The 16112-nt window shown below is 39.5% G+C and overlaps 1 protein-coding gene across 6 annotated transcripts in view; it reads left to right on the top strand.

Moving 5' to 3' along the window:
- Nucleotides 1–16112, top strand: part of rc3h2 (ring finger and CCCH-type domains 2) — a 101099-nt gene that overhangs the window by 40006 nt on the left and 44981 nt on the right. For all 6 annotated transcript variants that reach the window (XR_008725948.1, XM_055659886.1, XM_055659885.1 and 3 more), the window contains 6 exons: nt 3649–3882; nt 7314–7489; nt 10392–10592; nt 13364–13496; nt 14115–14233; nt 14658–14770. Coding sequence is in view for 5 of the 6 variants with exons in the window: in XM_055659886.1 (XP_055515861.1) it covers nt 3649–3882; nt 7314–7489; nt 10392–10592; nt 13364–13496; nt 14115–14233; nt 14658–14770 (976 nt within the window). In the remaining variant the exon portion in view is untranslated. The remainder of the gene's footprint in view (nt 1–3648; nt 3883–7313; nt 7490–10391; nt 10593–13363; nt 13497–14114; nt 14234–14657; nt 14771–16112) is intronic.

The raw sequence follows: 16112 nt of genomic DNA, 5'->3' as shown, positions 1-16112 counted from the left end.
TGTACACATGACAATTAGCAGGCCTTTGAACCTTTACGGACATATTAAATGCAACCACACAACAGATATTATTAATTAATGTAGGTAAACCGGATTATGATAGTGCAAGCCAAGTTTGGTGCTGAGGCAGTATTGTGCAGTGTTGTTAAAGAGTCTGCTGGTTGAAGGGAAGAACCTGGAGGTAACAGTTCTCAGGCAATGGTAGCAACAAGATGAGAACGTAACCAGGTTGGTCTGGATCTTTAACATTAGTTGTCTTCTTGGCACAGTACTTCCTGTGGATTCCTTTGGTGGGGAAGTCAATGCCAGTGATGTACTGGACCATGTCCACCACTTTATGTAGCCGCCTTCAATCTTAAACATTGGAGTTACCTAATGAAGCTGTGATGTAACCCGTCGGTATGTTCTCCACTGTACACCTGTAGAAGTTCAACAGTATTCAGCAACGTGACAAATCTCCTCAAACTTCTGAGGAAGTAGAGGTGTTTGTGAGCATTCTTTGTAATTGAATCAAATGCTGGGACCAGGACAGATCATCAGAAATGTATATGAGCCTGAACTTGGAGTTATTGACCTTTGCCACTGAAATCCTGCAATGCAGACAGATGCATTGTCTCTTGGTTTTTCCTCGCCAAATCCATGCTGATTGATCTCAGCAAAAACTTTGTTTTTCCTAAATATTTTTGTACCGTCCTTCTGAATTTGTTTTCCATGGATCAGAGTTTGCTGGGTCAGTAGTTTGCTTATGTAGGTTCCACACACAGAATGCTATGGAGAGAAATAAATTCTTCAGTTGGTGGGTGAACCCTGTGTGGAAATGAGATCTTCCGCACTGTAAATTTATTCAGTCCAGGGTAAGGTTAGAACAATCTCCCCTCTCAATATAGTTAGAACAAACAATTGGCTGCTGACAAAAATACTTCCCTTTCTGCTGTCCAAAGCTGTCAAAAATTTAAACTCAAAAACATTAGAAGATGGTGGCATTGAAACTAAATAAAAAGAAAATTCATTTTTGAAAAATATCTTCAACACTTTAACCTAACGTGTTATTTTTAATTGTTTGCATTAACAAATACTGAAGACCATCAGACTGAATTAACGGGATATTTCAAATGGATTCTCAATCAGTGGTGGAGGATACCTCAACTTTTTACTTCCTCAGTGGATTCCATGATGTCCAGCATCCAACATGTGTGCAAATTCAATCTGCTGTTTACAATAGTTTTGAGATTTTGGGCATTTCCTTTTTCTTTTGAAAATCACAAACTTGCCAGCTGCCAACATTTCCCAGTAATGGTTAAAGAAGATTTCCCTGCAAAACAATGGAACGTCGAATAGTGAAAGGCTTGTACAGAGTGGATGTGGAGAGGATGTTTCCATTAGTGCCTAGGACCAGAGGTCATAGCCTCAGAATTAAAGGATGTTTTTTTAGGAAGGAGATGAGGAGGAATTTTTTTAGTCAGGGTGGTGAATCTGTGGAATTCATTGCCACAGAAGGCTGTGGAGGCCAAATCAATGGATATTTTTAAGGCCGAGATAGATAAAATCTTGATTAGTAAGGGTGTCGGGGGTTATGGGGAGAAGGTAGGAGAAAGGAGGTAAGAGGGAAAGATAGATCAGCCATGATTAAGTGGCGCTATAGACTTGATGGGCCGAATGGCCTAATTCTGCTCCTGTCACTTATGAACTTATGAAAACCTGAGGCAATAATTTGGCTATTGCTAAGGTGATTGGACCTAATTAACTGTTTATTTTTCAAAGAATGGCACCACTTGGCAGTCTTCCAATACTCTGTGGCCAAAGAGATTTGGAAAATGGGCAGTGCCTTTGGTTTTACTTCCTTCTAAGGGACAGGGAATCTTTAGAATTTGACTGCTTTTTTAATCGTGAAAATGTTTGCTGAATAACATGCAATTCAACTTAGAAAATGAATTAATAACATTCAATGCCATTACTATTACCAAGACCCTACCATCCAGATTATTGGGGTCATCGTTGGACACCCAAAAGCTTACCTATCTTCCACAAGATCCAGAAACAATGGGATGGAATACTTTATAATTGGTGGATGAGTGCAACACCAGCAACTCTGAAGAAACTGCACCAATCTGTGCAGAACAGTCTATTTCATTGGCCCCCGTGTACCTACCATTTGTTTCCTCCATAACTGATAATAGCCAAATCAGAAACATGGTGAGAGATGGGCAATACATGCTTGCCTTCATTGGGAAGGGTACTGAGTACAAAGGTTGGGACATCCTCAGGAAGATGTACTAGTTGGTGAGATTACAATTGAAGTACAATGCGCACTTCAGGTTGCACAGCAAGAGCAAGCATGTCATTAAATTGGAAAGGTGCAGAAGAGATCCACCAGGATAATACCTGGGCTTGCAAGCTTAAGTTGCAGGGAGAGGTTGGATAGGCTGGGACTCCTCTATGGAGTGTAGGAGACTGAAGGGTGAACTTTAAGGTGTACAAAATTGTGAGGGGCATGGAATCTTAGTTCCATTAAACAAAAAAAAACCTAGTCATACTGCACTGCATTGTTATAGGGAATCCGAAAATTTGATTGTATATCTTTATTCTCACCATCTTCATTGCAGGACACCAGCTTGACACTTGTCACCATTTACCAAACGATATTGCGTACAGAATTTATTCATTATTAGTCTTGCTGTAGCAAGACTACATGTGACAGGATACGTTCTTCGTTCGCTCTTGATAACAAAGTTTGATTAAAAAAACTTATCAAACCTCTCAATCCAACTATTACAGTTTGGATTTCTCTGACGTAAGCCACTGCAAAACCATACTGGCCCATCGATGAAACTTGTCTTCTCTCCAAAGCAGTTACACTCTCCGCTGTTATTACTTCAATCATCAACAGGTATAACGAGTGTCACACCCAGTAATTATTGAGACCGTTGAATTCCCTAAGTCTAACTATCCTATCTTCCAATTCAATCTAAAAAAACTAAAGTATTTTAGGGCTAACATTCTGGCTGTCTTAAAACCCTCTAACTTCCTAATGATGGCAACAGGGATCTAGGTGACCAACTTTAGATCACCAGGATCCCCATTTGCAGTCCTTCAAATACAATTCGAATAATTTCCTTGCAGTCCATCGAATAAACCACCATACACATTAACAGGAGATGCAACACCTTTTTAATGACTTCCTGATACTTTCATCCAGTGCTGTCAGCATATGTTGTGATGCCTCATTTAAAATGAAATAATAATAAGTGAGGAAAAAGCAAGATATTTGCAGTTATAATTTAATTTTATGTAAGTGTCAATGTTTTTGACTAATACTTTTTCTGTAGAATTTATATTCCACTTGTAGCAAAAAATATGGTTATATATGCCCACTTGTATAGTCTAGCAATTTGATTAAACATTTCACACTGATTTTAGTGGAAATCCTTCCCTTTGTATGTTATGCTGCAAATATAACTATATTTTGTGATTGCTGCTTCAAATTCATAATTGGGCTAATGTTTTGTAGGTTTCATATAAGAAAATGCTTAGATTTGGACAATTGAATTATTTTGTCTTGTATAATACTCTATTACAATAACAGTTGAAGTTCGGGTATGCACGAGTCTTAATACTTATGTAAATACTTTGTAATTTTGCTCTGTTCAGGTGTTGCAAGTTTAAATCAGAGTGCACTGAGCAGACCAATGCAACGGAAACTAGTTACCCTGGTTAACTGTCAGTTGGTAGAGGAGGAAGGACGTGTGCGAGCAATGAGGGCAGCAAGATCACTTGGGGAAAGAACGGTTACAGAACTCATTCTGCAGCATCAGAACCCCCAGCAGCTGTCTGCCAATTTGTGGGCTGCCGTCCGGGCCAGAGGTTGCCAATTTTTGGGACCAGGTAAGAAATAGGATAAAGATAATTATGAAGGCAATTGTAATTTCAGTGAACATTTGTTTAAAATGCTACTGTTTATAGAGTTGCAGGGTTGCACAGCACAGACATGGGCCCATTGGCCCAGCATGTCAATACAGACGTTTTTGCCCATCTGCACTAATCCTATTAGCTGGCATTATGTCAATATCTTTCTAAGCCTTGGCTAGTTATTTTCCAGTCTAAATGTCTCTTCAACATATTGATAATATCTGACCTCACCACCTCCTCTGGCAATGAGTTCAGATATCAACTACATTGTATAAACAAGTTTAGCCTCAAATCCGCTTTGTAAATCCCTGTTAAAACTCCTTCCTCTCACCTGAACACAATGTTCTCTTGTTTTTAATCGTTCTTTGTTCAAAATTATGTTAATGTATTCTTTTTACCTTGTGCTGTCCTACAACTATATACACGGATCATTACAATGCAGAAATAGGCGCTTCAGCCCATGATGTCTGTATCAACCACATTGCCAAATTAAATTAATCCATTCTGACTGCTCATTATCCTTTCATTCCCTGTGTGCTATGTGCCTATCAAAAAGCCACAGTTTTTTTTCTTAAAAGCCCCGCACATCTAATTTAAAATTTACTACTCTTGCTTAATGCTATGCCCTATATTCCCAGGAAAAAAGATTCTGAATCTAGCCTGTCTATGCCTCTCATAATTTTATAAGTTTATATCACATCTCCCCTCAGCCTGCGACATTCCAGAAAAAACAATCCAAGTTTGCTCAACCTTGTAGCTAAAATCCTCTAACCCAAGGCAGCATCCTGGTAAACCTGTATCCCCCCATAAACTCACAACTACACACTATACAGTAAATCCACATTGTTACAAACCTCTTTTTAACTAATTTTGGTTGTAGCAGACAGAACTACTGACTTCACCACCAGGACGGCTGCTAACGCCAACCCGGCCCCGCACTGCCACCCTGGCCCTACCGACCTTCACCGCCGGGCCGGCCTGCAGACACCAGCTTGCATCACCTCGCCAGCTTTTTCCAGGCTTGCCCTACTACTGCCCACACAGCTTCCTCGGTTGCTTCCTGATGCCACCACCACCACCAACCCTTACCTACACTCCGGCCGCTCGCGGGCTGCGACCAATGATTACGCCGATCCTTGCCTCTCCCCGGCTGCCAGCAGGCCAGGGACGTCAACTCACTGGGATTCCAGGCTATGTTCTGTTCTCAGTCTGAAGAAGGGTTTTGGCTCAAAACGTTGCCTATTTCCTTCGCTCCATAGATGCTGCCGCACTCGTTAAGTTTCTCCAGCACTTTTGTCTACCTTCGATTTTCCAGCATCTGCAGTTCCTTCTTGAACCTCTGTTCTAGACCAAGTGTTTGAAGAAGGGTTTTGACCCAAAACGCCACCTATCCATGTTCTCCAGAGATGCTGTCTGACCTGCTGATTTACTCCAATAGTTTGTGTGTTTTTGTGTATTAACCAGCATCTGCAGTTCTTTGTTTCTACTACTTGTACGATGATACTCTATTACTCTTTAATCCCGCACTCGGTTATAGTGGACAATCGGCAATAACAAACTTCATTCCTTCCTTTGTGGTCCATTATAACACGGGTTTGCTGTCCAAATGTGGCCTGACCGATTTTATAAAGCTGCAAAATGACTTCCTGACTCTTATACCCAATCCCCAACTGACAAAGGCAAGCATGCCATATGCTTTCTTTACCATTCTATCTACCTGTGGTGCTACTTTTGGCAAGCTGTGGACTTGAGTGTCCAAGATCCTTTTGTACATTAAGACTGTTAAGGACCCAATGAGTCTCCCTTGGTCTAGTATATATATATATATATATATTACTAAAACTCTCATCTTGTTTGTTTCTATGTCTGTGTGTGTGTGAGTGTCTGCCTATGTGCTGCCGGAACTATGCCAAAAAGGCACATGATAGCGCTACAATATTTGGACCACCTTACCATTGTCCTGTGGTGTGTTTTTATCAAGTTTTGTTCAGATTTATGTTATATTTTACAAGTTATTTACATTTTAAACTTTACAAAACCCCACTTTGAGAAAAATCACGAACCTGCAGTGGCAGTTAGCAGCTATGACATCACAATTGGATCTCATTTACAAAAACTGCCCATCAGCAGTGCTCCTCCCCACAATTACATCACAATAAGATCTCATTTACATTAAAAAAAAACAGCAGCTCCCACCTCACAATGACTTCAAAGGGGGTAGGGAGGGGAGAAGGGTTATGGAGGGAGTGACTGAGGTGAGGAGGAGAAGGGAGAGAAGAGGGAGGGTGAAGAGGAGGGGGAGGGAGTGCTGGGGGATGAAGGGAAATGAGCCGCGCCTGCGCAGTTGGGGGCTATGGGTAAGTGGTGGAATATTGCGTTGGGGGAACTGGTGAGTGGTGGAAATGGGTTGCGTTGGGGGAACGGGTGAGTGGTGGATAATTGCATTGGGGGAATGGGGCCCAACGGGTCCCACTTGGTCTGGTAGTAATTAAAACTGAAAAATTGAGGAAGCTTGTGTGAAATATTTTATTTCTGCTACAGAGGGGTTTTAAATGTGGTTTATCATTAGCACATCCTTTAGAGTCAATGAACACGCATCCAATTTGATTAAATAAGACTGCAAAACACAGATTGTGTTTTAAAGTTGTGGCATGTATACCTGTATAAAATGCAATTGCTGTAACTTTTCACCTTTCTCAGCATGTTCACTGTGAATCGATCAGCAATTTGCCCTTTTTGTGAAGCCAGTGGCAGGATATTGCATTTTGAAGAGATCATTTTTGCTTTTAATCATGCAATGACCCTTACATGAAATTGCTTTGTTTACACATAAAACACGGTGAATACCATTATTTTGTCACAAATTGTAGCCCATCATGTCTGCTTGACATGTAGCAGAAGTTTGTTAACTGCATATGATTGTTTTGTGGGGAGTTTTCTGTTGGATTGCAGTATTTTTGAGGACAGACTGCTTTTTTAGTGGGAGGGAGATTACCGTTTAGTTAAGAGTTATAGTTTGGAAACAGGCCCTTCGGCCCACCAGGTCCATGCCAACCAATGAGCAACAGTACACTAGTTCTATCCCACACACTAGGGACAATTTACAGAGGTCATTTAACCTAGAAACCTGCATTTTTCTTGGAATGTGGGGGGAAACCAGAGCACCCAGAGGAAACCCATGCGGTCACAGGGAGAACATGCACACACCATACCAACAGCACACATAGTCAGAATCGAACCCGGGTCCCTGGCGCAGTAAGGAAGCTACTCTCCCATTGCACCACTGTGCCACCCATGACATTTTTTAATGTTTCTGTTGATGGATTATTCCTTTTCTATTGCCATTTATGATGTACATATTGGTAATATCCAAATAATAATCTTTGTGTTTTCCATTCTTTTATCAGCTATGCAGGAAGAAGCTCTTAAACTAGTCTTGCTTGCATTAGAAGATGGGTCAGCACTCTCCAGGAAAGTGCTGGTTCTCTTTGTTGTTCAAAGACTCGAACCACGGTTTCCTCAGGCATCCAAAACTAGTATTGGTCATGTCGTACAACTCTTGTACCGTGCATCATGTTTCAAGGTATTGCATTCAGGTTTGCAAAATATTCTGTTTACCACGTGTAATGTAATTTTTGAAAAATTTTAAATGTTAAGTCAATTATTTGAATTATTTTAGCAAACTGAATTTGAACATCAATAAAATCTTAAATTGCAGGAAGAAGTTCTTAAAGTAAAGGTGAAGCTGCAGACAAAATGGGCAAAATTGTGGAGAAATAATGTTAACTTAATTATTGTTTCAGAGGAGGGGACGAAGATTAACAGCTTCATCTACCTTACCACTTTCTAATAATATGTTGTACATCTTTGTCCTGCAGCTCCAGTTGAGATTCAGTTGTTGCTCTTTCAGCCCTATGTCATAATTCCTTGGCAAGAACTAGGATTTGCATTAGTGACACTCACCGGTGTTGCCATGGTGGGTGGGACTTTACTTTCCCATGCACTTGCCTGGGGAAAGTGCAGCCCCAAGGTTGAGCTGATCCAACCCAGAGAAAAGGTTCCATCCACCCACAAATGCCCTTCACCAATGAGATGGCTAATTCCACGTAATCTTCTCTACAGTTATTCACAAGCCCATGGTTGCTGCTGCTGGTCGCTGCATGTTTATCTACCATCTGGTCCTTCCTCATGCTCTGCTGCTGTCTCTCCGCTATCTAAAGCAGAGAGAATCAACGTGTGAGGAAATGCTTGCTGGCCTGAGTCAATACATTGCAGTTGTGGCTGAATGTTTTCTGTAAAATCACAATTTTGTTAAAGCTTTGTGCATCAAATGGATCCATGTGTCTTTTTTAAGACAAAGCACTGCCAGTTTAGCTGAAAGAAATAGGAAAGACAAAATAGAGTAAGAGGCACTGTTCTAACAAGTTTGCAGAATATGTATGTGCATCTTTCGAAAGTAGTTGTAAAGCTAATGGGATCCAGGATTTTAAGAGTCCAGTGTACAATGGGAGGAAGATTATCTTGATTTAAAAAAAAAAAAAAACACTGGTTAGACCATTAAGCCACAAATTGAATGTTGCATCCTTTGCTCACCATCAAACTGTAGGAAGGATGGCTTAAGGAAGAATAGAGCAGAAAGCCTAGAAAATGTAGAAATGGGAAATCAGGAAAGCAAAGAAACTGCATTGGAAAAATATTGGCAAAGGAAACCCTCCGATCTTTCTAAAATAAAGAGCAGGTCATATCTGGGACCAAACAGATAATGACAGCAGCGATGTTGTTTGTAGGTAAGGTTCTTAATGTTTAGCGCTGTGTTCTCAAACGAAGGAGAAGGTACACGGGTTGTAATTAACAAGAGAAAATGTGAAATAATGGATGAGAGAAACATAGTGTAAGATTAAGGGTTCAGTATGTTTTTGAAAATTAAATCAACAGGCATGAATGGAGCAGTTTTAAAAAAGCTAGGGAGATGTTCTGACCACTTTAATTTCATTCCTCCCTGGCTACAGTACTTGTGGCAGAAGAGTGTTAATGGACAGTTGTTTCACAAAGGAGGAAGAGATAAATGCTTGTAAATAGAGTAATACTGGTGTCCCCACTACATAAGAATGGATTACCTTCAAGAAATGAAGTTAGGCCAGTTAATTTCACTTTGGTAAGCACATTTTTTTATTTTATTTGGGAGACTCTATAAACCTTCATTGGAAAGGCAAAGAATAACCAGCACAGTATTGATTTTTATAAAGGAAAATCATGCATGTCAAGAATTTATTTTGGGGCAATAACCAGAAGTGACAACGAGGACAATGCATTTGATGTATTCTTCGTGACCAATTTAGTATCGGTCTCTCTCTTTCAATAGAAACATATGGAAATGCTCTCATGCATTGCTATGATATTCTACATGTTTTTCTTTTTCCCGACTCCTATGGAATAAATCTTCTACCTTCAACTGTTGTGGCATCTGGTTTTGACTTGCTGTCAAATGATGGCTAGTATCTGAAAGCTAACCAATATGGTTAATTTATAACAAGGACTTTCACTGAAATGTTTAATTCCTCCATAACCTAGTATGTATTCTGGTAACTAATTACTTAAACATTGTTGACTTCACCAGGTAAACATTTGTGAGTGGAATTTATTGAAAGTTAGTGAAAAATCACCTGATGTGTCTGTTGCTGCTTTCATGTTTTTTCAAATGAATTTATTTTTCATTCTCTTATGTCCTGATGTTAAATTTGACTTTGGGATTATTTTATTTGTTTGCTTGTAAATAGAGTAATACTGGTGTCCCCGCTACATTAGAATGGATTAACTTCAAGAAAGCAACTAATTTGGAGCAAATGGGAATTTAGCCTGTGCAGATTGTAATTTAACCTACTTCAAGACCTTCACGAGGCATGCAACCAGAAAGGGATACAGAATCCCAAATAGGATCTAATCAGAGTGATAATTTGAACAGATTAAACTCTACAATTTGTTAATAGATATATAATCCTTTTAAGTAATTTTGAGCAGAGGATCAATTGTCTACTAATCAGCCCAAGAGAGCAAACGTGGCTTTGGTTTGACATCCCATCACAGACAACGGTATTTCCAGTGATGTCGTCACTGCATAAGAACGTCTGCTTTGATTTTTGCGTCTAGATCTCTGATGAGACATGAAGCCAAATTATTCTAAATCTGAAACTGAACCTGGGTATATGGCTAGAATCGTGATGAAAGGACAATTACGTTTGGTATATTCTTATTAATAAAAATAATAGCATTTAAAAGTTGTGCACTAGTTTTCGGAACTGTTCTTTAGAGCCCTTAATCTGTCATCCACAATTTCATTTAGAAAACTACTTGTCATATAGAAAATTAGGCCCCATCTTCCTTGGGTTTAAGTTAGATGATCTTGCCATATCCTATATTAAACTGCCATCTGCCATATGGATATGTATGTGGAAAGGCATGATTCATTGTAGATTGTTTCTCTCTAGGTTACAAAAAGGGATGAAGATTCTTCTCTAATGCAACTGAAAGAAGAATTTCGTACTTATGAAGCTTTGCGCAGGGAGCATGATGCACAGATTGTTCATATTGCCATGGAGGCAGGACTTCGAATTTCCCCTGAACAATGGTCTTCCCTTTTGTATGGAGACTTGGCACATAAATCACACATGCAGTCCATCATTGATAAGGTTTGTTGTAGATGTGGCTAATACTATGTTTTACCTTGGAAACTTAAGGGAAAATCGATATAATTGTGCTCAGCAGACGAGTGGCATGGTGGCACGGCAGTTACTGCTGATGCCTCCCGATTTCAGGGACCCAGATTCAATTCTGACCTTTGGTGCTGCCTGTGGGAGTTTTTCTGTTCTCTCCATGACAGCATGGGTTTCCACCAGCTACTTTGGTTTCCACCCAAATGTTGCACATCTCCCACCAGCATTGATAAAGGTAGACAAGTAAAGCAGGGTATGCAAGGGAGGGAGGGCTTTATTTTTACGTTGCTGGAAGTGGAGTGGGGAGTGGTGTGCGAGGTAAATATTTAATGGATTTTCATATCCTCAGTTTATGTTGGCGTTGGGGCAAAAATTGTAAGTGCAGGAAATGGAAAACATGGACGAGGGCCTTGAATCTAGTGAGAGAGAGTCTTTGGATGAAGTTAAGAGGGGTTGGTATTGTCAAAATATAAGAGAGAAGGGTAACTGGGAGAACAGACTAACATTTCTTAGAAGCAAAAAGCACAGTTGATTACTTCTCACAGATGTTGGATAAGGTGAACAGATGGTGACATTTGAGGAAGGGACGAAGTGTTATAATACTTCTCCCCTATGCCAAGTTCATGATGGACCTTGTTAAGGATGTATTTTTCCAGCTAAGTTGACAACATCTTCCAATGCACTGCTGCTGGAAATCGCTGTTTTTGTCCTCCATTTCAAAAAGGTTAGGGAGGGGATCAGAGGCATGTTCCATGTGTCCTACTGAGAGAGGGGCATAGCTTGAACTCGAGAGATTCCCAAAACCATGCATTATGTATAGCAAGTACATAGTAAGTAGTGCCTACATAGCAAGTAGTGCCATAAGAAGTCTGTCCATGTGGTGGAGAACAATGGTAGAGGCGAATCCGGCAAAATTCATTCTAGGAGGGAATGTCCTGGTGGAAGATGGTGATCTAGACAAATTGAGTTTGTGGGCTTGAAGACATCAGATGTGTTGGAATATACCTGTATTTAATTGTTAAAATTTGTATTAATATGAATTACAAAATACATTGCATGCAGTTTTAATAGTTAATTTTATCAATGACCAATAATGTAGACAGTATATACAGCAGCTTCGGTGAGAAGGGAAACAAAATGATCAGCATAACCGCTGAAAAGCTATTCACTGGAATCTTTAGCTTTGTTCTCGCTTCAGGTGCTCTCTGATCTGCTGAGTATCTCAATTGTTTTTGTATCAATTGTTATCAGTAACTCCGCATTTTAAATAGCAAAGAGCTGCATTTACAGATATCCCTAATCGGCTTTATATAACTGCACTCCAAATGTAGTACTGTAGTATAACAATAAATAACTGTCCACATGTGTTATTTTATAGTGGGAATCATTCTAGTATCTTTATTACCTGTATGTTGATTGTTAGGTATTTGAAATAGAAGCATGACTTTGAGATTATTTTTTTATTGATACTCATAATGAGTAAGTATTACTGGGGGGGGGGGGGGGGGGGGGAGCACATTAGATATAAAATTGGCATGTTATTGGCAATATGCTTCACAAGGCTTCTGGTCAACAAAACTTAAGGAGGAAATTCCAGGAGGCCGACGTGCTCCTGATTCATGTTTATTTTGGAAACAAAAGTCGCTGCTGCCAATACAAACATGAATTAGAAGCAAGAGCGGGCCTTTCAATCCCTTGAATGTGCTCTTCAATTTAATAAGATGATGGCTGATTTGAGCATAACCTCAACTGCAATTCCATCTAGCTACTGTAATATTTTACACCAATCATCACCCAACACCTTGAGTATAACTATATCTTGAAATTTTCCAAGGTCTTGGTTCCACTGCCTTTAGAGAAAGAGTTTCACCTCCACCTGTCTTAAATGGATGACATCTTGTTTGTTAACAGTGACACCCCACACCCAATCTACATTTTTTACACGAGGAAATGTGCTGGCCGCATCCACCCAGGCAATACCCCTTGGGATCTGTGTGTTACAGTCCAGTCTTCCTATCACTCTGGCTGATACAAACCTAGCCCATCCAATCTCTCTTCCTCATACAGCCTGCCCATTCCAGATAGTAAGCTAATAAATGTCAGAACAGCTTCCAATGCATTAACAGCCTTGCATAAAGAGACCAATACTGTAGTCAGTACTTTTGATATGGTTTCATTATTGCCCTATGTAACAAGCATAACCTCACTACTTTTATATTCAGTTCCCCTAATAATAAACAATAACATTTTGTTGATTTTTCTAATTGCTATTTCTGTACACCAGCCTTTTTACAAATCACACATAAGGCCATCCAGATTGTTCTGCACCTCTAAGCTCTTCAATCGCTCAAAATTTGATGATATATTACCATTTGCTTTCTACTTTTCAGCCAAATTTGATCTACGGTAGAGTGATTTTAATATTGTGGATGCTCAAGGTCAAGTAGAGATTTTCTATGTTTATCACAACTATAGAGCAAGTCGTTAGTGGTAACAAGAGATATGAACAAATAGATTCTGATTTGGGAGACGTTGAAGGCATTTGGAGAAGTCATGGAGGACTTGAGATGTTATTTATTAGAATTAAGGCTAAGTAGCTAAAGCTGCTTTGGTGGGAGGGTGGCAGATAATTTGAAGGAGAAGGAGCAGAACCTATGGGAAGTATAATTATAAACAGCAGCTGACGACTTGGGAGGGAAAGTTTCAGAGCCAGCTATTTATTTGAAGTGTCTTTATTTTCTTTGCAGCTCCAGTCTCCCGAATCTTTTGCAAAGAGTGTGCAGGAATTGACTATTGTCCTGCAGCGGACAACTGATCCTGCCAATCTGAACAGGCTTCGATCTCATCTTGAACTATTAGCAAATATAGATCCAAACCCAGGTATGAAAGGAATTTATTATTGATGTAACTAACTGAATTTATTCCCGATTACACTATGCCCAGTGCTCCAACAATCTACTTGTTTATTTCAAAACAGTACATTTTTTAGTATTTTAGATTCCTCTGGTATCAACATAGCAAAAGACTTGTGTTTCTTATCTGAATAGGATCACAATTTTTAGTAAATGTTAATCTTTTAGAGCATGATTCTTTCAGTGGAATCAGAATTATTCGTTGAAGAAAAAAATCCTCCATAGTTTAGCTGGGCTATGTAGTTCAAGAAATGTCTTAATAATCAGTCCCTACCCAAACTGTCATCTATCCATTTCCTCCACTGATGCCATCTGACCTGTTGAGTTACCCTAGCACTTTATTTTTCTCAAGATGAACCCCTACGAATCTAAATATTACTGTGAATGCATCAAGATATGCGTGAGTTTCTGCATTCACAAGAGGCTGAGGTGAAAGGGAATGTAACAGAATGAAGTTGGGAAGGGAGAACTGCATTTTACAATATAAAATGTCAAATAAATCTGAAGCAACAATACCAAAGTTTTCAATGTAACATGCTGTTTTAGAAACTAGAGAGGGATAAATGCTATCTGTCTTTCTCTCAAGATGCTGCAGCTCCAACATGGGAACAACTAGAGAATTCAATGGTGGCTGTAAAAACAGTTGTTCATGGGCTTGTGGATTTCATCCAGAACTTCAGTAAAAAAGGTCATGAAGCACCACAAGTAAGCCTTTTTTTTGGGGTAATGTAGTAATGTTTTAAATGAACCAAATAATTGTCAACAGTTAGAGCTGGCCAATATTCTGAAGAGAATTGGTTATTCAAAACCAGTTTAAAAATGTGCACAATTGTTTTTTGCCTTCAAATTGAATTTCATGGGAAAATCTCAAATTTTACATTCATTGCTTTCAGTTCTATTATATTTTTATAATCTTATTGCAACCTATTGCTTTCTTACAAATGACAAATTGTATCACATCAACAGTCGTCTGTAGATAGATGTAGTTTTCCATTATTTCATGGTGAACATTTCAAACTGTAACTGTTAATCAGCATTGATCGAGAACTTTTCGCAGTAAATTTAAAAAACCTATAGCAAAAGTCAGAATTAAACAGCCATGAAAGTAGTGTTCATTTGTTGTTTTCAGCCACAGCCAAACAGCAAATATAAAACCAGCATGTGCCGAGATCTTCGACAACAAGGAGGTTGTCCTCGTGGTGCCAATTGTACCTTTGCTCACTCCCAAGAGGAATTGGAAAAGTATGTTTTTTTAATTATGTATTAATACTGGTAGAAATGTATCTTTGCATTTCAAATCCTGCTTCTACCATTCAAATTTAGGGGAAATGTGCTTGTTGATGTAGGGAAACTGTGGCACTGAGAAATATAGTGTTACATATTTAGTCACTTGCGTCAATTACATCGTAACTGGGTGGATCGTTAGGCTCCTATAATTGTATCACAGTTACACATTTTCTTTTGACATGTGCAATCTAATGTACACTTTATTGTGGATATTTTTTCCAATATTGTAATCTCTGCAAGAAATAGGACTTTTATTGCTGTCACAATAACGCTAGTGTCTGGGCTAAGTTTGAGAAATGACAGGATAATAATAAAGATTCCCGTGTAATTCACTTTTTTTTTAAATCTTACTCAAAACGGGAGTTGCATGACTGATTAAGGAGAATGTCACAGCTGCATTGGACCGTGGGAATTGGGGAAAGGCTAATTACAACTGAATGAGAGGGGAGCCAGGGAGAATTGATCGGGACTGATTGTTATTGGGCAAGTCTACATGTGACGTGGGAGTCATTTAAAGGCTATCTGGTCAAAATTTAGGACCAGACTTCAGGATTGGATTTCCTTTGAAAGGCAATAATGGCATTGTTCGCTGAACATTGGATGCAAGAGATGTTATAACTTTAGTTCAAAAGAGGCATATGCAAGAAATTGAAAAGTGAACAGGGCCTTTGAGAAATTGAGAGGGAGCAGGAAAGAACAATGGGGAATCGAGAGGGCTAAAAGGGACCATGAAATGTCCATGGTGTGTAGGATTAACGAGCATCCCAAGGCATTTTATACATACATTAATAAGAAGAGGATGGCTAGGGACAGGGTAGGATCATTTGGGGATGAAGGAGGAAATTTATGGATGGAACCAGAGGAAGTGGGCAAGGTACTATATGAGAGACACAACAAAACTGCTGATGCTGGAATCTTGTGCACAACAAACTGGTGGAGGAACAGAGTGAGTCAGGCAGCAACTATGGAGGAAATGGACATGTGATGTTTCAGATCGGGACTCTTCTTGAGACCGATGAATAAAACTGGAAAAAAGAGTCGAAAGCCTGGAAAATTACAATAGATTAGGAGAGGGAGTTGATTTAGCCTTACTCTAGCAATGGAAGAAGCCAAGGACTCAAAGGTCAGTATGGGATGGGGAATTAAAATGGTTAGCACCTGGAGCACTAGTAGGCCTTGACAGACAGAGAGCAGGTGTTTGGCGAAGCAGTCACCCAGACTAAGCTTGGTCTCGCCGATGTAAAGGAGGCCACATCGGGAGCACCAAATGCAATAGATAAGGTTGAAGGAGGTGCAT

Source organism: Leucoraja erinacea, chromosome 31 (assembly GCF_028641065.1).
Source record: "Leucoraja erinacea ecotype New England chromosome 31, Leri_hhj_1, whole genome shotgun sequence".
In the NCBI taxonomy this organism is placed as follows: domain Eukaryota; kingdom Metazoa; phylum Chordata; class Chondrichthyes; order Rajiformes; family Rajidae; genus Leucoraja; species Leucoraja erinaceus.
Note: the sequence above shows the minus strand (reverse complement) of the source record. Positions and strands in the feature narration are given on the sequence as shown.